Genomic DNA, 23,727 nt, shown 5'->3' on the forward strand with positions numbered 1-23,727 from the left:
AGAACATGTGAATCCTTAATTAAATTCAAATGGTGGAAACAAAAACTATGTATTTTAGATTAGTTTAATAATTATTTGACGTTTAAAAATTAAACTTACAAATACACTTCCATCCTAAGTTTCATATATTTTAATAAGGGTGTTGTTGTCACATTCTTATCTTAGCATTTTTTTCTCTAAAAATATATCTTTTGATCATATCAATGTCGTATTTTGTGTCTCGTAGTTTATAATTAGTAGTACAAAACCTTCATGCTTGTCTTTGTTTGCAATTAAATTACAACATTTTCTCCTCATCGTTCTATTGTCAATAATATTACATTACAAATACAAAATAAGATTCAAACCTATCATCTTTAAATAGAAAGATAGAGATTTCTTATGACCACTAATTAACGTTGATGTGACATAAAAAAATATAATAAAACTAAAATCTCAAATAAGTCATACATGGGTCCAAAATGTCTCCCAACCTGATGCATCTCTCCAAAATATCATATCACATGATTCACAACCTTTTGATCATTTAACAATGATGGAAAGTTTAGCAACATTATTTGTAATGAAAAACTTTCTAGTGTAAAGATAAATAGTCATCAAACTTTTCAGTTTCAAATCGATCACGAAGTCAGAAAATAAGGAAGGGAAGAAGAGGAATGCAGCATTTGAAATTTATGTTAGTGGCTTTTCAAGCTGTAGAGACCAAACAAGTAGCTAAATAAATTGGATACAGCCAAATGGAGTAGGTGAATAAAGACTTTCCACTTGCTTAGCTTTTGATGCATCTTTTCAATAATCTCTTTTAACAAACTTGTTGTAATCTTCCTGGGCTTGGCTTTTCCACTCCTATATAATCTACAAATCTGTCTCCCAGATTTGACTTTTTTTGTTTGATCTTCAAAGTAAACAGGCTAATGGAAAATGAAGGCAAGAAACTATAGAATTTTTTGTTTTATTCAAGAAGATTAACATGTTTTCTGAAGTAGTTTTAACAAAAAGCAACAAAAAACAATAAGGATTGACATCATAAGGAGCTTACATGACTAAAATAGCATAAAAAAGAGTAACTTATCATATGTTATTTCAATTTACAGAGTATTCAAGCCAAGTGACAACAAAGTAAGGGCTAGGTGGGGCAATCGCTATAAATCCAGACTAGTTAAGAGAAATTTGTTAAACATGTGTGCAACCTAGAATTAAACTAGTAAATTAAGTGAAGAACACGAAGAGAGTTACGTAGAAAGATGAACAACCCATGGCAGGTTGAGCTTGTGGATAGAGCCCAGCTACATCATCCGAAAATGGCATCTGCAAGCACCCAACAGTGCCAATGGTCAGCCAAGCAGATCATTCTCAAGGGAACTACCAAAACTCAGAAGTCCATGAGAAAAGATTGGTGTGCCTGTCCGTGTGTGGATGTGTGTTTAAAATCACTCCAAAAATACGTTTAATCATTCAAAATCAATTTCAATTGTACAAGAAAATGCAATTAAAAGTATAGAATTAAACGTTAAATTGAATGACTAAAGATGCGTTTTGGAGTGATTTTAAACATAACAAAAAGCATTTTAATCATTTAAAAATCATTCCTAAACATGCCCTTCATTTTCAGAAACTTTGTGTCGGATGGCAAGTGAAAAAGGGGAATTTCTTTACATTTCACAGAGCATTTTTTACATAAAAAATTGTGTTACTAATTTAGTCTTCTCAATTAAATCGAGAAAATGAGAATTAAGCTAGTGTGAAAAGGACAAGCAATGCACATACCCAAGAAGACCTCGGCCTTGCCATGATCTGGGTGTCACAGTCAAATTGACCGGAGTACCATGCCTCATAACCACAACAGGTATTGCACGACCTTGATTATTCTGTGCTTCAGAGGCAAGCCTACGCAATAGATCATCACCGCCCTCTACATTCCCAAATTTAAGAACTTGGTCGCCTAGTTGTAATCCATCATCTGCTGCTGGCGATGCATCGGCTATTTCATCAACCAATGCAAAAGGTATGCTTCCATTTGCATCTATGTCCATGGCAGTGGAAGAGTCCCTCTGAGAAATACCATTTGAGGATGGGGATGTAACAGCTGTGATAGATGATCTTTGGCCAATTGAACCCTCAGTATTCCCTAATAAATGAATGCGATAGGTAGAATCAGGATTGATCCCATGATGATTATTCAAATGGCACAAGCATCTTGAGACAATTTTCAATAGAGATATCTGCAGTTGACTCTAGTATATGATATGTGTACTTTTGAAATTGGAAGGCATGTGATGGCTTGAATATTTTGGTTATCATTATTGATTTACTGTTACTTTTTGTTTCTTTATGAAACAAAATTCATGACAAAGACATGGAAAACCATGAACGTCAGGGAAGATAAAAATTCTCCCACAAAGCCAGGTAGGCAACACAGAGTACCAATTGGCAAGAATCAGGGAAGGAAAACGTCAGGAAAAAATGTTGATGACACGCTAACTTCCATATTTCTGAGAATTAACTTTTTATAATCTGTAAGACATCTCACGCCTCACAAACCACATTATTTGTTTTAATTCTAGGTCTAGTGTCTAGTGTAGTGAGTTCAGTTGCTACTATCGAGTCCTAACAACTTAAACCCTTTGTTACAGATTTTTTGGGATTGGAATGGCTCGTTAATAACTTAATACATAAGATTATGGAAATTTAACCGACCGAAGGAATTACTCATGAAGACCAATTCTAACCTCTTTGTAAAATGAAGCAGAATCCAAACTGTAAACATGAGTGTATATTTGATGATAAGAAACTGAACATTAGAAGAGCATACAAAAAGAGAAGACTGCACAAAAGGGGATTCAAGCTACAAACTATGTGTGTACAAGGGTTAACTCTACCTGAATTAATTAAAAATGGAAAAGAAATTCTAGCGCAGCTGGAACTGAAATGTGCAAGGATAAACGATAAGTGTCATTCCATAGCATAACATCTACCTCAGAAATACCTGCATTCCTAGAGAGCGACAAGCCACAAGCAGGCTTTGCAGAATGCAAGACTTGAATGTTCTGATTTATCTTTTCTGTGATTTCAGTGTGGTCATTCCTCAGCTCTAAAAAGATAGAATAGCAGGTTAGCACTTTGAAACACAATAATATATGTGAGAAAAGTAGTAAATTGATCTTCATTTTTAGTGATATGCTTGAAGAAAATAAGTAAATTTTAGCATCATTAAGACATTAATAGTGAGTTTCTTATCTACCATTTGAATCCCATAAAAAATTCACATGGTGTTGGAGTCCCTTCTTGTGGGGCTCCCCTCTTTTGTAGACTTTTGGTTTTTTGTATGCCCATGTGTTCTTTCATTTCTTTTCTCGATGAAACTCGATGTTCTCTTTTTAAAAAAAATATCATCATCCAAAATGATTTTTTTTTTCTTTTTTAATTTTTGGATAAGTAACAGAACGTCCAAATGAAAAGACAAGTAGACAATGGAATTACATGAGCATTCAGAAGTAACACCTCACTATGGGAAATAACAGGAATATGAATAAATTTTACATTTCGATTCAAATCCTTATACACCTAAGCCACAGAATAGAAAATAGCACATTTCCAACTTGGGACGATCCAAATGACAACTTAAAATTTCTTGTATTATAGTATCCAATAAGGCAAATAACTCTATGATTAAAGAGACATCACTAGAGACTTAGAACCAACTTAATCAATTTTGTACTCCCCCTTGCTAAAACTTTTTGTGTTCCACTGTCACTGCTTTTCTTTTACTTTTGAAATCTTCATGGAAGAATGGTGTTCCTAGACCCTGTGCCTATCTTAGGGCTTCTCATCCAGTTCTTTCTTCTATCTTTTCACTGTTTCCTTGCTTCCCCCTGTCACTCCCCATTGTTTGTCTTGCTTTGGAAGGCAAAATTTCTTAGAAGGTTAAGTTTTTTGAAAAGCAACTCAGTCTTCCATGGGAAAGGCAATAATTAGGATTGGATGCAGCAGCACTACTCCTTTTTCCCCTCTATGCAGAGTAGCATTTGAGGACCTTAAACATATTGTGTGGAGGTGCTACTAAGCTTAGTCAATTTGGTACGGGTTCCTGAGTGTTTTACAGTATACGTCATGAAGTAGAGAATGTGGCCTTATGATTGAGGGAGATGGCCAAAATCCTATGGCATGCTCATTTTTCTATTATTTCGGGCATTTCACTTGAGATGAATTCTAGAATTCTTATAGAGCGTGAGAGATCCGAAAGAAGTAGTGAAAAAGTATTAAATTTTATCATCCGATTGAGCTTTGGTGGTGAAGGACTTTGACAAATTTCATTTTTATGGATCAAAATTTCTTTTTGAAGTTTGCGAGGTTACTTCATTGTGCTAATTCTTTTACGTTCTTCTAGGTTCTTTCGTTTCTCTTCACCAAAGCTCGGTTTCTAAAAATAATTTATTTTCTACTCTCAAAGTTACAATTAAGACACCTTTTAGTACAGCATAACTAAAACTGTGTCTATAATGAAAAAGATTAGCATCCTACCAGTAAGCCGACCACGCTCAGACCGAATAACTGGAATATCTATATCCGAACGAGGAAACCCCTGCAAAAGATATTAAAAATTAGAGTACAAAGTAAGTTTCAAACAAACTAAATCTAAACAAGGCACTACAACACAATCAATCAAACTTCTCCTGGACTCAGACTTACCAAAAACCTATCATCCACACCACAGAAAATCAAGCATTGTTCATATTTTTGCAATCCAAACAAATTCCAACTTCGTTCATGGTCAATATACCAAACTTTTCCAACATCAAAATCCAATCAATTTTCAATTGAGCATGTATAAGTCTTCATACAGCATAGCACAGAAACTAAAAGAATAATAATAATAAAAAAAAGCAATTGTGCTTATTAGCTATAGGGTACCCCACAAAATCTCAAAGGAAAAGAGTTGTAATCGAGCATGACAAAACTACCAAAATCGAAAATTTTCACTTGGGGGTTCGAATACAAAGCCCAATCACCTCCAGCACAAGAAATTTCGTTCGATCATGGAAATGGAGGGAAAAGAAGGTGTTGTAATCACCTCAGAGTCGACGAGATTTCCGGAGAGTCCAGGACCGCCGGGCTGACAAAGGCGAGAAATGATGGCATCCATCTGGGCCTCGATAGCGCTCCTCTTCTGCATTAGATCCATAGTCTCCGATTTCAAATTAGAAGCCACCATTTTTTCCGATTGACAAAAGCTTCTTTCTTCTTCGATAATTGAGGCTTCAAAGCCGTGACTCAGATATACACAAAGTGGAATAAATAGATTGAGATTTTTCCTTCTTCGTTTATTTTCTTCTTATTTTTTGAAAATTAAGGTAGGAAGGATTGTGGGTATCACTTTTTTAAAAGTTCTTCATTTAAACACTTTTTTTTTATAATAAATTCTATAGTAAATATGTTTTTTTTTTTATTAATTACAAATTTAGTAAAAATGATTTATCATGGTGCTCGGAGTTCGAGTTGGTAAAAAACAATAACTCAAAGTGGAGGTTAGTCAGTCGAGAACGTTGGGTGTATGTTTGGCCCTCTAAGATGGTTGCGTGACTTGGTGGTTGAAGTAGACGGGTGGTGGTGGTGGACATTTCTCATTCAAATTACAAATTAAAAAGAAATTAATTAAAATATGATTTAAAATACACTTCAAAATTGAACATTATGAACTTTTACCATTGCTTTGTAATTTCTTTTTATTTTTGACTTCAAGTACTCCTAAACTATTAGTTTCAATAAGATATTAGAATTTTCATTTTACACAACAATGTTAAGTTTTGTATTTGCTTATGTAAACGAATCTAAACATGTACATGAAAAAAAAGATAAGTCACGTTACCACATTGTTGAACCATACATATTCTTCTTTCTCCTATCATTTAATGTCACTAATTTTCCTCTGTTCCTTTGTTAACCCTAACCTCAAAATATACTTATGCCACAAATTTGTTTAGGAGTATTTTTTTAATAATCCAACTCTTATTTTTGTTTTAAAATACCCTAAACATTCTTTCATTTTTGTTCAAGAGTTGTTCTCATCGTCATAAAATCATAGTCTAATTGCAAACGAGGCCATAGATGAACAGAAGAGTAAAATACCAATGAGACAAATGATAAATTAAAGTAGAACTCTTAGAATTACCAAGACTCTCTAACAGGAGTCTTTATTTGACATTATCTGATACAACTTTTTATTTTATATAATCATCACTCAAATGCTGAAAACCCTTGAAATTCTTAGCATCCACCTTATTTAGATTGATCACTCAATACAACTTTTATTCATATTATTTATTTTTAAGGTCCCTGCTGCCACCAATGGACCTGATCTTAAGAAGCATTCTTCAGAACCCACTCCACTAATGTGGAAACACCAAATCCAGTTGCAACACTCTTCTTAGTATTCCAAACAGGGCCAGCAATGTCAAGGTGCATCCATTGGACATTCTCATCAACAAACTACAAATACATATATCCAAGTTTTAGAATTTCAAACCATAAATATATCAGAAGGATAATCTGTTTAAGAGTTTGTTTTTGTTGGTAAAAACATAAATGAAGAATGAAAGAACAGAAGAGATGGAAGATAGGACTTCTCTCTTTCAGATAGTTTAAGCATTCACCTGTTTCAGAAATAGAGCAGCTGTTATTGCACCTCCTTGACTAGGACCAGTGTTGAGCATATCAGCAACACCTGACTTCATTGAGTCCCAATAACTTTCCTCAATTGGCAACCTCCACAGTTTCTCACCACTCCTCTCTGCAGCAGAAAGTACCTCGCTTGCTAGCTCTTCATTTGGTGTAAAGGCACCTGGAAACAAAGATGAAGTTTGCAACAATCACATTTTTCTATTGTTCATCCATAAGAGACTTTTTTGTGGTCTCCAACTGTTTGTTCATTCTTGTGTTCTAACTTTAAGCTGTAACTTACTCACCAACTATTTCAATAGAGGGAGAAGAAATACCTCTTCTTTTCACAAAGTGAACCACATCAAAAGGATGAAGTGACCTTACAATTTTTATAAGATATATGAGTTACTCTTCTCTTTCCAATTGATTTTCAGATGAAACACAAGTTTATCTAATACCACTGCTCTTAACAACTCACATAAAACCTACTTTTCTGTTATTGGATTTCTCAAATTGACCATGAAGCATAAGAAGCTATGAAGATCATCATACCTGCAACTGAAGGCCCAAGAGCAGTTATGCAAGCACCAGTTAGAGTAGCCAAGTCAATAATCTGCAAAGCAATTTATATTTACATTAGATCCAATTTCCAAGACTATTAGCGATGGCTCAACAAATTTCAAATACTAACTTAATATAGATCTACCTTAGCAACACCCTGCTTGCAAGTGTATAGCAAAGCATCAGCAAGGCAAAGTCTGCCTTCAGCATCGGTGTTATTAACCTGAAAATTAGCCACAATGGAAGATATTAATTTAAATATTTACCTTACTATGATTCAAAGAGTTCTACATTAACACGATAAATGGAATATTATGGTTTATACAACACTTTCTATGAAAATACAGTAAGCCTTCAAGACCTTTTTTCACCCCCATAGAATTAACGTATAACAGTTGTATTTTGTCCAACTACACAGTTCATCTCATCTAACTGACAAATGTTTTAGGACCAAATTGAAAACAAACAAAAATTATCAGAATGAGATGTTAGCCCAATGATCCTTTTTTAGGGTATATGAACCAAAAAACATAAGAGTATACCTCAATTGTCTTTCCATTTGCAGCTGTGACAATATCACTAGGTCTCATGCCAGTTGCACTTATCATGTTCTCACAGGCAGCAACAACAAAATGAATCTGTTTGGGAACAACAAACTAATTAGCCAATTAATTAAGAAGTTAATCACATGGAAAGAAGTGATGATAGATCTAATGTTTCACCTCGACACCAAGAGGTTTAATTTCAGCAATGGCTTTGGCTGCACCAAAAATTGTTCCTGCCCCTCCCATGTCATTTTTCATTGTTTCAATGTTGCTGCCGGATCCTGCTTTAAGGTTGTAGCCACCACTATTGGAAGGGAGAAAGGAGATAGTTACTCAGCCATTTGTGTTGAAAATTGAATAAACCACATCTCACATAATATCAACATGAAAATGACCAATTATCATTATGGTAGATGTGGATAATCACCTGTCAAAGGTAATTCCTTTACCAACTAAACCCAATTTGGCTGATACAGATCCACTGGGGGGTTTGTAACATAAGTGAATAAACTTGGGAGGATTTGCAGTGGCTGCTGCAGTCACACCAAGATAAGACCCCATCTTCATTTCTATGATTTCATCTTCATTGAAAATTCTTGCAGAAAGAACGTCACTGTAGTTTCGAGCAATGTTTAAAACCTCTGCTGCCAATTGCCCTAATCATATAGATAATTTCTTAAAATCAATGCTATGTATGGTGACAAGCTAAGAATGCTATATTCAAGTTGAAACTCAATAGTAGTTCAATGGTAAAAATGCAAAAATGCAAAACTTAATTGAAAGTGTTGATACCATTGACCACTACCAAGAAAGTAAATGACAGATAAACAAAATAAAATATAAAAAGGAGCAAACCTGGTGTAAGTATATTTGCCGGTGAATTTACAAGTTCTCTTACAAACACTATCCCGGAACTGACATATTGTGCATATTTCAGCTTTTTTATCATAGCAGCTCCAGATCCAAGACCAAGAACATCCACAGATTGAAGTACAGTTGCTTTGGGGTTTGATCTATATCTATTGTCGTCAAATATCCCATTGACAATTCCTATAATACAGAAAAAAGTCAGTGTGAAACAAGACAAACAAATTGTTTACACTTGAAGAGCCGTAGTTAGTGTTAAACATATCAACTTCAATCTTAAACATTATTGAAGTTTGCATATAATTTAAGTAACTTCATCTTTCCATCTCTCTACTTTTTACCTTTATTGAAACGCTTCATCTACCTCTATACTTCAGACACAAAATTCCAAATTCCAACTTATTAACTCCAAACTTATCAACTCTACTCAACGGGACAATTGATCATAAGGTGTGTCTATAATTACTATGGTAATTGTGAGAAAGTACAATAGTTTAACGTTTATAGAACACGTACCAATTGCAATGGACGAGGCAATGTCAGGCTTCGATTCATCCGAAAGGTCCGCTGAAAAGGCAAGAGCAACAGCAAGTGAAACTGCTCGAGATGCCTGTGCTGCTGCTGCAATGGCCTCACCTAGACCAACAAACAAGGCTGCCTTATAAGCTGACTGGCCAACCCCAAATAAACCAACCCTCTTAAAGCACAAACCAGAAACTCTAAGAACAATAGCTTGGCCTGACTTTCCAGAGAAATCTTCCTCTGAAGAAGCTTCAGCCAACAATCCACCCAAGACTGCGTCCAACTTTTTCAAAAGTAAATTCGTGAAGTTGTTGTTGTCATCCTTCACCACATCTTTCTCTGTGACACCCACAGCAAGCAAGTCTCCATTCCATTCCAAGACATCAGTGTCTTTTGCAGCAAAAGTTATCTTTGAGACATTTTATGAAACAGGTAACATACAATATGAGTACTTCTTCATGGCAAAAAAAAAGAAAAAAAATGCAGTCCATTTCCTATTTAAGATAACACTTCACACTTGTTTAGTGTATGCAAAGAATTTTTAGCTGATTGGAAGTTCTTTTTCATAACATTCAAGTAAAAGTTCTTCTTACTTCGAAGCATTTTACCAAAAGTGATTTAAGAAAAATCATCTAACTTGTGGTTCAAGAAGATTTTTATTTTATAAAATGGCCTACTTTTAGCAAGATATATTATTCTTTAAAGAAAAAGAAAAGGAAAAGGGAATGAATGTCAAGAGTACAATGATTAACAGCAATAATGATGTTCAACTTATAAGATGCAAAATAGTTTTTTTTTTCTCATGCAAAAGAGGCAAATAGACCAAAGAAAACCGATTAGAGAGAACACATGTACGAGGCAATATGTAAGAAATATAGTTATTATTTTAAAGGATTTCTATATTTGTTTTGAAATATGCTCAAAATTTGAGTTTTTATAGATTATAGACACTATCATGGATGAATTTAATATTTCCTAATATTGTAAATATTCTTTTTTTGCTATTGATCAAACAATTTCCCTTTAGAAAAATATGTTTTTTTAAAATTTGAGTGAATAAAATAAATTAAAATATTTACAAATATTATTAATAGATGATGATAGATATTAGTATTGTTACTGTCTACCACTAATAAACTATGAAATTTTATTGTAGTTGTATATATTTTCAACAATTTTATCATTTAAAATAAATTTTCTATAAATTTTATTTTATCGATTATTTATTAACGAAGAAAAAGAGCTACATGGAGGAAAAAAAAGAAATATATATATATATATATAAATGGAAAAAGTATGAGAGCAAAATTAAGAATTAGAGGTTTTAAAGGCGAAAATGGAAGAAAAATTGTAAAAAATATCAAATGATAAAATATTTATAACATATAGGAAGATTTTCAGATTTTATCAATAATAGACATTGATAGCTACTGATATGTTTTTATGAATGACTATCATTGACAGAATCCAAAATTTTGTTATAGCTTGTAAATATTTTAATTTATTTTAATATTTTTGAAAATGCCTAAAATAGAATGTAAAAATTAAACATAGAAAAAAAAACAAACAAAAGGTGTCGTCCAAAACACAGACGATTTGATTTTGAGGGCAAAATAGACATTATGAAAAGACTCAACGACAAATAAGGAAGTTAAAAATTCTGAAGCCGCTTATAATATTGTATAAAGTGCAATATAGTAAAGATATTGATTAAATTGTGTTCATTTTAATGAGTTAAAGACCACGTGTAGTTTCACTTTTAACTTTTCATTAAAAGAGTACAACTTATCAAGGGAGATAACATTAGTTTGTCAATCATACTTATATATATGTGAAGATTTTCACTATATATAACAAAAAACTCAACCTTCGTTAAAAGACCAAAGATCAAAACCAACAACAAGAACTTCTAAAAATATCACTGATGAAATGAAAAGCAAACAAGAGATCAATAAACCCATTAAATTGGTTACATGTCCTACAAACCTTAGGGGCATTGCTTGGACCGGGATTAGTAAGACCAAGAGTTGGAGGAATTCTAATAGCCATGATCAAAACTCAATTCAAAGAACAAAGCAAATAGAGAGAAAGAAGAAGAAAGTGAATGTGGTGAGTTTTGGTGTAGAGGCCAACACTTATTTATAATAACCCATAAACCAAAGAGGAAGAGATCAAATTGCCAAAAATATTATTGAATATCATATATTAATTTTGACAATAATATTTAGTCCACATGTTTTGAAAATATCACACATGTTCTTTTAATTCATTCTCCATTCTCCATCTTTTGTTTTCTTGTTATTTTTGGACTCTTCTTTTATATTTGGTGTCTTCTCTTTTCATACATACTCTTATTTTTCATTTGCAAACTTCATTTATTTTATTTGTTTGGAGAGAAAAACAATGTTACAAAATAAAAATTCAAAAATAGTTGTTAGAGAGAGTGAGAAATTATGTTTCTTCCCTTCAACTTTTTCACAATAAAGCATATACATAATATTATAAAGGTCGTGACAATTATCACTGAGTTAAACTTAACTTTGGTGAGATATACTTGTTTTAGCATTTAGTTGTACTACTTTTCTTGCTTACGAATATTTTTTGAATTTAAAACCAAATTTTAAAAAGAATGAAATCGAGACTTTCAATGCTAGTTTGTTTTAGTATTTGATATTTGATTTGTCTTTTAAAATATTTTAGAAAAGTTAATAATATATATAATGAACTATCTTCAAATATTGTAAGATAAACAAAAATATTTATAAATATATAACAAAATGTCATAGTCTAGACGTCATGGCCTGTCCACGATATATGTCAAGATAAAATGTTATTTGTATCTATCTTTATTATATAAACACAAACAATAGTCTATTACAAATAAATTACGCTATTTTACTATAATTGTAAATATTTTTATAAGTTTGAGTATTTGAAATAATTTTTTTCGAAACTAATTGCTTATTAATAGTTTACATTAATACAAGAGAAGTGTAAGGCAATATGTTGTTGATGAACAAAATAAAATAAAATATACCTTTATTCTATCAAGTTTATCTAAATTTCTAAATATATTTTAACAAGTTTTGAAGTTCTCTATTTTAATAAGACTCTTAAACTTAATTTACATAATATTTTTCACTTTCTCTTGTTGTTTAATATTCTAATATTGATCACTCAATTTTAATTATAGCAAACCTACATTAGAAAAAAGAAAAAAAAAAGAAAAATACTTTACTTCTTTTTATCTTATTTTAAAAGCTCAATCTTATCTATACAAATGTTGTTGAAGAAACTTATTTTTATTTAAATTTTTTTCCTTAATGGTTTAAAATATACTTTTTAGCTTTTTTTTTAAAAAAATAAATTATTTTCTAAATTAAAGACTTGATATTGTAATCCAAATATATTAATAATTTATCAATCCAAATATGTTAATAATTAATAGAGAAATTTAAGAAAAAATAATTAATTAAATAGCAAAATTTTCAAAAGTTATAAAATATAGTAAAATAGGTGAGAAACTTTTGTATAGTTGATAGATGAATATTTAAAAGATAGTTTATTAAATAGATCAATATTTAAATACATGTACTTTCAATAAATCCTAATTTAATTTTTACAGTTTGTTTTTCAAATTTTATCGTTAATATAATCTAAAATTTTATTCTTTTAAAAAATATATGGACTAAAATCGAAGCAAAATCTTAAAATATAGATATAAGAAAAGACATTTTAACCAAAAAGGTACAAATTAAAAGACACGTGCTTAAAATATTATTGAACGATAAGGATGGAAAGTAAAAATGTAAAAGAGAAACATGGACCACCACTAAATTCATATCAATAATTTTAGAAAATGAAGTTCGTGAAATTTTTTATTTTTTTTTAAAGATAGGTTACTAATTAGAGGTGTTCACAGTTCGGTGTCAAGTTAAAACCGCACCGAACTGCAAAATGCAAAAAATAACGAAATCGAGTCGCATCGAACTGAACCTCACGTTTGTATCAAATCGAATCAGAACCAAACCACATATGCAGTTCGATTTAAATTTCGGAGAATCTCAGGATACTAAAGCATTGAGTTTGATAAATTTTGCCTTTTTGTTTTAAACTCCAAACAATCTTGAGTCACCAAAGGGTACCGAGTTCTATAAAATTTTCTTTTCTATTTTAGATTTCAGTAGATCTCGGGTCAAGATATTTAACCAAGTTTTAGAAACAAAACTTTTATGAACATTTCTTTAAATTTATTTAAATGACGTGGTTCGATTCGGTTTTAAAATCGGTTTGAAACATTGAACCGAGCCGAACCGCATAAGAAGCGGTTTCAACATAACACAAACCGCACCGAACTGCATGTAATTGGTTTCGGTTCGGTTCGGTTTTCAAATATTTTATGAACACTTCTATTGCAAATATAGCAATTAGATTCAAAATATTAGCAAATATAGTAATTAGATTCTAAATATTAGCATATATAGTAATATTTTTTTAAAAAAATTTAAATATATCTATCATCCATAAACATTGTTATATTTGTAATTTTAAAAATTTTGTTATATAATTAATTATTGTTCATAAAATTGGAATCCATTATAAATAAATAAATAAAAGAAGTGTGAAAAAACATATGTCGTTTATATTCTTCTTTCATCTTTGCTTGACACGTCGATAAGTCATAGGACAAGTATGAAGGACCACGACTTTGGCCAACTTTATAATCTTTTAAATCAATAATGGATGAGTGAAGAAAATGATCTATCTATCGTCGAGATTGAACCTCTGATTTTCTTTTGTGAATGAAATAATATTTTAATTAAGAAATACTTGGATGGATACTCTTTTTTTTTATTACTATTATTATTTTTTCCTCGTTTTGTTTTTGTCTTCTTCAATGAAACATAAATTACGATATCGACTTGTTTTTCATTAGAATTAAAAAGAGTACTTTGATTTTTTGTTACTGTTGACATATGTGAATTTAGTGCTTACAATGAATTAGTGCATGTTATGCAAAATAGAGATAGCTTACACCGGCGTAATACACTATATAGTTATCAAACACAATTCAATGCTCAAGTTATTATTTATTTTAGTCAAGAACTATGAGTAGACATTGGATACACTTCAAAGATATTATTATTACTATATTGTTATGGTTAGTCGTTTATTGAGCAATTACAATGACTTAAATCGAATTGTAATATCATAAAAATGTAGCAGCAATTACGTATTGACCGTGCGAGTCTCAATATCCAAAATCTGAAGAATTAATTAGTTATCTTTATGATTAAATTGTCATAGTAACTCTTTTTTACCGACTCTAACGGTTCTCATTAGATCTAGTTCGATTCCTTGTCCCGTAAGGTTTGTCTTGTGTTGTTCCGACTTATATAATTACTTCTTTTTGACAATTAAGCAAGTTTGGAGTTAAATTTTAACAAAATGAAGAAGTTTTTAAATTTATTTTTCAAAATTTGATTGAGATCAAATTCAAAATTATTTTTAAAAAGCACTATTGGAACAAAAATCAAAGAACATTCTTCAATATTTAAATCATTATTGTTTAAATATATGCCTTTTCTTCTCCACTCTTCCTATTTGTTTTATTATATTGTTGGCAACAACCTTGAAGACAATATTATCATCATCCCTTAGTATGAATTTATTTTATTATTCTCCTTCATATCCAACTATTTAAGATTATTCTTATTAATAAAAACTATTTACAAAATATAATTATTTTTTTAAGATTCTATCACTAATAATTATTTTTATTAATACTATAAATCTAACCATTAACTTTCTTTATTCTTGAAAAGTTTAATTAATTTTTCAACTTTAACTAATATCCAACCTATGGAAGCATCAACTTTTAATTTTTTTAATTAAATTTTGAAATAAAATGTATAATTTTTTTTGTTCAACAATCATGTGAAGATCGAATGGCTAATCTTTATTAAAATTGATAATTGATAGACTTTTTACAAACCCAACTTCAAAGATTTGCCAGCTAAAAAAGTGAACCAACGTTAAAATATCATCTTTATATCTTTTTTTTTTCATCCTAATGCTACACCGCTAGGTTATATGGTTGATTAATATCTTTCAACAATGTGCATTTCGCTAAAAAAAGATCAATAATTCAATATTATCTTTGTTAAATCATTATAACTCAAAAGTTTAAACGTGTTATTGAAGATACATTTGATATATATTACATGATTCGTTAGTGAATTTCATCAGTGCTATATAAGAGAGAACTGAGAAAATGAGAGAGAAAAGATAGAAAGATTAAAAGGTATAATTTTTGGAGTTTAAATTGATATAACTATTAAAGTTTAATGATGTGAATCGATATTTACACGGAAATTGTAAAGAGTATACAATAAAATGTTATTAAATATTTGTGAATAGTAAATGATAGAAAACAAAGAATATGTAATCATACCCAAAGGACCACTTTTTCTTTCATTTTCTTCCCAAAATGACCACATTTTTCTTTTCTTAATTTTCTTTTGTTAGATTGTAAAGAGGAAAGGACCACCTTTTTATTTCTTGAACTATTATTATTTTTTAAATTACACATAGAAATTTAAATCTCTAATTATTTTATTTTTAAATAATAAGTTATTGCTCGTAAATCTTTTAAATATATTATCAACTATCAAAATTGAGGATTGTCATTTTCTTTGTCTATAAAAGTAAGTTATTATATTTTAATTTTGAAATTTAAAAATATCCAATAATCTCATTCCCTGTATTTTTCTGGTTGATTGATTTTATTTTAACTTTCAATTTTTTTAGAACTTAAAAAATATCTAATCTCGACAGTAACACTTTTTTTTCTAAAAACAAATTAACTATAAAGTAGGTCTAAAATCACGATTATGAAATTATCATACCAAAGTATTGAAACTATTTACAAAATATAGCAAAGAAAACTTCCATCAATTTTGTTGTATTTGGTAAATTATTTCAATATTTTTTTGCTATTTTTGAAAGTGCATTTTTATCTATATTTTAGTTTACAGGAAGCACTTAATTTTAGCAACAAAAAAAAAAGTAATAACAAAAAAAAAAGTATTAATTAAATAGCTTTTCTAAACTCATAAATTAAAAAAGAGAAATATATATAAATATAAAATTAAAGGTTGATATACATATCATCTCATTCAAATTTAACATTTTGTATTTATTATTATATTTGTTTAGCGAAAAATGCTCAAAATAAAATATTTACATTTCATATAAAAAATCAAGTATATTAAAAAAAAATGAGTGGTTTTTGTTATAAAAGTATAAATAGTTTGTCAATTTTTTTTTGGTAAAAACAAATGGATAATTAAAACTATATGTATTATATATATTATAGGGGCATTTTTTAATATTCTTAAAACTATTGAAGTTTATGTTAAGATGCAAAAACCTAAAAGATATAATTGAATCCAAATTGAATAGTTAAAAGGAAAAAGAAAAACCTATAAAATTATTAATATGTTGCCACGATTGAACTTTAAAGAGCAAAATATCATCTTTCAAAGCATCTCTTAATTTTCTCACATGCATTTTTGTTTTTAAAAATTTCATCATATATACTAATATTATTGATGAACAAAGAAACAAATTAGAAGAAACCTCTTGTTCTTGTGGGGCTAGTTTTCTCAAGTGATGGAATTCAATATCATCAACCCTTCCTCGTTGATAATTTTCCCAGGAAGAGAATGTGTGATGACCGTAGTGATTTTCTTCTCGAGTTTCTGTTGAAATGGTTGCATTCGATGTGTCAACTTTACGTTATTTACATTTTTTTTTGTTTGTTTTAAGATTTGAAGAAATATCATATTTAAATTCTCTAATAATTCTGAAGATATATCTATTTTCTATCTTTGACGATAAAACGTGTACGTTTAGTTTTGTTATTTGTTAAAAACTACAAGCTTAGGATCATGCCATAGCTTTTTAACAATTGTTCTTTTATAAAGAAAACAAATGGTTTGATAAACATAAAGTTGTATTTCGTGTTTTTAAATATGGATTTTGGTAATAGATTGACAGTTACGTCGGATTATAATTTAAATTAAAAAAATTAAAAATTTTGTTTGATACTTTATTTATAAACTATAAAATTAGTACACAATTTGCATACAAATTTTTTGGTTGATTATCCACTACTATTAATTGATTTATGACCAATGTTTTAGTTATAAAATAATTATATAATTACTATTTTGTAATCTTGTATACTTTATAATAAACTAGGTGATGGAAGTTTGAAATTTTTTAAAAATTGACGCATACTATTTTTCGAAACGTATTTTTAAATATAATTGTTTTCAAATTTTATAGAATATTTGACAAAATATTTATACTTTTTAGAAAGATCAAGTGTACTAAATATCGTAATACTTTATTCTAATCATACTTTATTTTTCACTTATTTTGATGTATATCTTGTTAAATATATATATTTAAGATTTTTATATATATTCTGATTGAATATGTTTGTTTTTGCAATTCAAACTATACACTAGACAAATATTATGTATATTTAGATGTGATAAACCTTCTATATATATATATATTCTATATAAGAGGTATATATACCATGCACATATGACTTGTATATATATATATATGACGTTCATCAACTTTAGACTTTTTAAATTTCCAAATATGACTAATTGACGAATTTAATATAGGTCCAAGGGCTCGACATCCCCTTAACTTTATGTTATTTATATATATCATAATAATAATATCAATATGAGTTACTTTAGTGATATAAACGTAGACTCAAATCTTACAATTTTTGAATCATAAACCTCTCATTAACAAAATTTTAATTTTGAACAAATTTAAAAAGAAAACCAAGCTTTTAAAAGCCATATTTTTCTAATCTTCAAATTTTGATTTAGCTTTTGAAAATATTAACAAAGAGTAGATAACAAAATAGAACATTTAAACAGTAAAAAGAGGAATTTTAATTATAAATTTAATTTAAAAAATTATAAAAACTAAACACAAAATTGATTTACAAAGAGATCTAAATTAATAAAAGTCACATTCTCAAACTAGAATAACTTTTTTCCTACATCAGATAAAATTTGAATATATACACGAACCCAACTAGTAATTTTATTATAAATTAAACTTTTTTTTCTAATTAAAAAAACGATCTTTTTATTTCGTTATTTGAAGGTGACATAAATATAGTATTAATTAAGAGAATAAAGTAACAAATTCAAATGGGATGAAGTTATAATTTTTCCGTCAAATTTTTTATTTTATAAATTGAACCTTTAAAAAATTAAATTCTCAAACAAAAATTGAATACTCCAACCTATTAGAGTCCAACTGCTTATATAAATTTAAATTTTTAATTTTTAACATTTTAATATAGATTTTGCCCTTTCTAATTTTTGATTGATAATCACACTCAAAATCTCAAAGGGTTAGTAATTGTATATCACTTGAAACCAAATTTTTATAAATGAATTAATTTAGTATCATTCATTAGAATGAAATTTTAAAACCATTAATTCATCAAATGGATAGGCCAAACTTAATTTGTATATATTAATATGAATATGTTTCACTAATTCTTTATTAATATCGAAATGATTAGTTTTTAATATTATGGATGGAAAGTATTATATTGTTTATTAATCTACTTTTCCTTTAAAATAATTCACTTAAAACAAATCAAATTTAATAATTAAACTGATATATAATATAGTTTGAAATTTTAATCACATTATACAATTTAATTTGATTTTTCATCTATATTTAATTCTTAATGAACTTCTCTTTTGCTTTTACCTACTAGCTCCTTTTTCTTTTTGTTGTTTTTTATGTGAACTCAAAAAATGATTTGAAATTAATTGTTAAATATGAAATGAATGTATTAGAAAATTTGGTCTAGATGAAAAAAAATAAAGAAAATTAAAATTGTAATAACTCTACAATTCTAAACTCAATCTTTTTTTTTTTCTTTTAATAGAATAAATAAATACAAATAATCCAAAAAATACAAATTTCTTAACACTATTTATGAAATATCTCTAAAAAATTCCTCACACCCTCACTGCCTTATCCCTATTTTCTCCAAACAAATAAATAACTAAAATTTGGAAATGAATTGAAGAGTACATAAGAGAACAAAAAATGGATTGTGAAGAAATCAAATTAAGAAATCATGCAATCTTTTCAAAACATGCAATATTTTCAAAAACATGTGGACTAAAAATAATAATATAATAAAAATTGGGTTGGTTCATCTTTACCAAATTGATATCTTATTCTTTGGTTATGGGTATAAATTAGTGTTGTCTTCTACACCAAAATTCACCAAATCCATTTTCTTCTTCTTTCTCTCCATTTGCTTTGTTCTTTGAATTGAGTTTTCATGGCTATTAGAATTCCTCCAACTCTTGGTCTTACTCGTCCCGGTCCAAGCAATGCCCCTAAGGTTTGTAGGACACGTACCCAATTTAACGTGTTTATTGATCTTTTATTTGCTTTTCTATCCACGTGTGTCATTTTACAAATTCTATAGATAGTTTCAGTTTTTTTTTCCATTTGAACCATTGAACATAAGTACATTGTTGGTTTTGATATCTCTCACATTTTGACAAATGTTGAGTTTTTTTACAGTGAAGATCTTTACTTAATACATATGTATAAGTAAGACTGACAAACTAATAAAGTTGTGACCGTTGATAAATTGTTCTTTTAATGAAAAGTTAAAATTGAAACTCCATATGGTCTTGAAATCATTCAAATAAACCTAATGCAATCCATATCTATACTATATTGAATTTAAGTGACTAAGAGATAAGTTGTTCCTTGGTCTATTTGCCCTTTTTGCATGTAGAGAGAGAGAAAAAAAAGAGAGACTATTTTGCATTTTATAAGTTGAACGTCATTATTGTTATCAATCATATTGTACTCTTGACATTCATTCCCTTCTCTTTTTCATTCTTTTAGTAGCCATTTAAAATAAAAGTTTACTTGAACCACAAGTTAGATGATTTTTCTTAAATCACTTTTGATAAAATACTTCGAAGTAAGAAGAACTTTTACTTGAATAATGTTTTGAAAAAGAACTTCCAAATCAGCTAAAAATTCTTTGCATACACTAAACAAGTGTGAAGTGTTATCTTAAATAAGAAATGGAATGCATTTTTTTTCTTTTTTTGCCATGAAGAAGTACTCATATTGTATGTTACCTGTTTCATAAAATGTCTCAAAGATAACTTTTGCTGCAAAAGACACTGATGTCTTGGAATGGAATGGAGACTTGCTTGCTGTGGGTGTCACAGAGAAAGATGTGGTGAAGGATGACAACAACAACTTCACGAATTCACTTTTGAAAAAGTTGGACGCAGTCTTGGGTGGATTGTTGGCTGAAGCTTCTTCAGAGGAAGATTTCTCTGGAAAGTCAGGCCAAGCTATTGTTCTTAGAGTTTCTGGTTTGAGCTTTAAGAGGGTTGGTTTATTTGGGCTTGGCCAGTCAGCTTATAGTGCAGCAGCCTTTGTTGGTCTAGGTGAGGCCATTGCAGCAGCAGCACAGGCATCTCGAGCAGTTTCACTTGCTGTTGCTCTTGCCTTTTCAGCGGACCTTTCGGATGAATCGAAGCCTGACATTGCCTCGTCCATTGCAATTGGTACGTGTTCTATAAACGTTAAACTATTGAACTTTCTTACAATTACCATAGTAATTATAGACACACCTTATGATCAATTGTTCCGTTGAGTAGAGTTGATAAGTTTGGAGTTAATAAGTTGGAATTTGGAATTTTGTGTCTGAAGTATAGAGGTAGATGAAGCTTTTCAATAAAGGTAAAAAGTAGAGATATGGAAAGATGAAGTTACTTAAATTATATGCAAACTTCAATAATGTTTAAGATTGAAGTTGATATGTTTAACACTAACTACGGCTCTTCAAGTGTAAACAATTTGTTTGTCTTGTTTCACACTGACTTTTTTCTGTATTATAGGAATTGTCAATGGGATATTTGACGACAATAGATATAGATCAAACTCCAAAGCAACTGTACTTCAATCTGTGGATGTTCTTGGTCTTGGATCTGGAGCTTCTACGATAAAAAAGCTGAAATATGCACAATATGTCAGTTCCGGGATAGTGTTTGTAAGAGAACTTGTAAATTCACCGGCAAATATACTTACACCAGGTTTGCTCCTTTCTATATTTTATTTTGTTTATCTGTCATTTACTTTCTTGGTAGTGGTCAATGGTATCAACACTTTCAATTAAGTTTTGCATTTTTGCATTTTTACCATTGAACTACTATTGAGTTTCAACTTGAATATAGCATTCTTAGCTTGTCACCATACATAGCACTGATTTTAAGAAATTACATCTATATGATTAGGGCAATTGGCAGCAGAGGTTTTAAACATTACCCGAAACTACAGTGACGTTCTTTCTGCAAGAATTTTCAATGAAGATGAAATCATAGAAATGAAGATGGGATCTTATCTTGGTGTGACTGCTGCAGCCACTGCAAATCCTCCCAAGTTTATCCACTTATGTTACAAACCCCCCAGTGGATGTGTATCGGCCAAATTGGGTTTAGTTGGTAAAGGAATTACCTTTGACAGGTGATTATATACACATCTACCATAACGATATTTGGTCATTTTCATGTTGATATTATGTGAGATGTGGTTTATTCAATTTTCAACACAAATGGCTGAGTAACTATCTTCTTTCTCCTTTCCAATAGTGGTGGCTACAACCTTAAAACAGGAGCCAACAGCAACATTGAAACAATGAAAAACGACATGGGAGGGGCAGGAGCAATTTTTGGTGCAGCCAAAGCCATTGCTGAAATTAAACCTCTTGGTGTCGAGGTAAAACATTAGATCTATCATCACTTCTTTCCATGTGATTAACTTCTTAATTAATTGGCTAATTAGTTTGTTGTTCCCAAACAGATTCATTTTGTTGTTGCTGCCTGTGAGAACATGATAAGTGCAACTGGCATGAGACCTAGTGATATTGTCACAGCTGCAAATGGAAAGACAATTGAGGTACACTCTATATTCTTTGGTTCATATACCCTAAAAAAGGATCAGTGGGCTAACATCTCATTCTGATTTTATCGTATTAATGTAAAACTTTTTGAATCATAGTAAAGTAAATACTTAAATTAATATCTTCCATTGTGGCTAATTTTCAGGTTAATAACACTGATGCTGAAGGCAGACTTTGTCTTGCTGATGCTTTGATATACACTTGCAAGCTGGGTGTTGATAAGGTGATCTATATTAAGTTAGTATTTGAAATTTTTGTTGAGCCATTGCAAATAGTTTTGGAAATTGGATCTAATGTAATCTTAAATTGCTTTGCAGATCATTGACTTGGCTACTCTAACTGGTGCTTGCATAATTGCTCTTGGGCCTTCAGTTGCAGGTACGATGATCTTCATAGCTTCTTATGCTTCATGGTCAATTTGGGAAATCTAATAACAGAAAATTAGGTTTCATGTGTGTTGTTAAGAGCAATGGTGTTAGATAAATTTGTGTTTCATCTGAAAATCAATTGAAAAGAGAAGAGTAACTCATATATCTTATAAAAATGGTACGGTCTCTTCCTCCTTTTGACGTGGTTCACTTTGAGAAAAGAAGAGGTATTTCTTCTCCCTCTATTGAAATAGTTGGTGAGCAAGTTACAGCTTAAAGTTAGAACACAAGAATGAACAAACAATTGGAGACCACAAAAAAGTCTCTTATGGATCAACAATAGAAAAATGTGATTGTTACAAACTTCATTTTTGTTTCCAGGTGCCTTTACACCAAATGAAGAGCTAGCAAGCGAGGTACTTTCTGCTGCAGAGAGGAGTGGTGAGAAACTATGGAGGTTGCCAATGGAGGAAAGTTATTGGGACTCAATGAAGTCAGGTGTTGCTGATATGCTCAACACTGGTCCTAGTCAAGGAGGTGCAATAACAGCTGCTCTATTTCTGAAACAGGTAAATGCTTAAACTATCTGAAAGAGAGAAGTCCTATCTTCCATCTCTTCTGTTCTTTCATTCTTCATTTATGTTTTTACCAACAAAAACAAACTCTTAAACAGATTATCCTTCTGATATATTTATGGGTTGAAATTCTAAAACTCGGATATATGTATTTGTAGTTTGTTGATGAGAATGTCCAATGGATGCACCTTGACATTGCTGGGCCTGTTTGGAATACTAAGAAGAGTATTGCAACTGGATTTGGTGTTTCCACATTAGTGGAGTGGGTTCTGAAGAATGCTTCTTAAGATCATGTCCAATGGTGGCAGCAGAGACCTTAAAAATAAATTTCCAACTACTCTCAAGTGGATGCTAAGAGTCTTCCTTCAAGGGTTGGTTGTCTGCATTGAGAGATCAATATGAATAAAAGTTGTATGAAGTAAAAGTAATTTCAATAAAGACTCTTGATAAGGACTCTTGGCTGTTCTTGGAGATTTCAACTTTATTCTATCATTTGTCTCATTGGTAATTACACCTCCATTCATCTGCTGCCTCGTTTGCTTTTAGAATATGTTTTTGTGATACAA

The 23,727-nt window shown here is 30.1% G+C and overlaps 3 protein-coding genes across 3 annotated transcripts; 1 reads left to right on the forward strand and 2 right to left on the reverse strand.

The window, feature by feature from the left end:
• Positions 1–936: 936 nt before the first annotated feature.
• Positions 937–5,348, reverse strand: LOC101220370 (26S proteasome non-ATPase regulatory subunit 9). Its single transcript, XM_004144686.3, has 5 exons — positions 5,072–5,348; positions 4,522–4,582; positions 2,987–3,091; positions 1,768–2,128; positions 937–1,308 (listed from the first exon to the last, which is right to left on the reverse strand). Exons 1-5 carry the CDS (start codon positions 5,210–5,212, stop codon positions 1,287–1,289), a joined length of 690 nt encoding a protein of 229 aa, XP_004144734.1. The 5' UTR covers positions 5,213–5,348; the 3' UTR covers positions 937–1,286.
• Positions 5,349–6,137: 789 nt separating this feature from the next.
• Positions 6,138–11,296, reverse strand: LOC101215771 (leucine aminopeptidase 1). Its single transcript, XM_031880567.1, has 10 exons — positions 11,139–11,296; positions 9,147–9,561; positions 8,619–8,813; positions 8,191–8,419; positions 7,941–8,067; positions 7,761–7,856; positions 7,364–7,441; positions 7,210–7,270; positions 6,651–6,838; positions 6,138–6,486 (listed from the first exon to the last, which is right to left on the reverse strand). Exons 1-10 carry the CDS (start codon positions 11,199–11,201, stop codon positions 6,358–6,360), a joined length of 1,581 nt encoding a protein of 526 aa, XP_031736427.1. The 5' UTR covers positions 11,202–11,296; the 3' UTR covers positions 6,138–6,357.
• An 8,184-nt stretch (positions 11,297–19,480) lies between these two features.
• LOC101215538 (leucine aminopeptidase 2, chloroplastic) lies at positions 19,481–23,680 on the forward strand. Its single transcript, XM_004144748.3, has 10 exons — positions 19,481–19,626; positions 20,410–20,824; positions 21,158–21,352; positions 21,554–21,782; positions 21,908–22,034; positions 22,119–22,214; positions 22,364–22,441; positions 22,536–22,596; positions 22,968–23,155; positions 23,320–23,680. Exons 1-10 carry the CDS (start codon positions 19,564–19,566, stop codon positions 23,446–23,448), a joined length of 1,581 nt encoding a protein of 526 aa, XP_004144796.3. The 5' UTR covers positions 19,481–19,563; the 3' UTR covers positions 23,449–23,680.
• The last annotated feature ends 47 nt before the right edge of the window (positions 23,681–23,727 follow it).

This window comes from Cucumis sativus, chromosome 2 (assembly GCF_000004075.3).
Source record: "Cucumis sativus cultivar 9930 chromosome 2, Cucumber_9930_V3, whole genome shotgun sequence".
Taxonomy (NCBI): domain Eukaryota; kingdom Viridiplantae; phylum Streptophyta; class Magnoliopsida; order Cucurbitales; family Cucurbitaceae; genus Cucumis; species Cucumis sativus.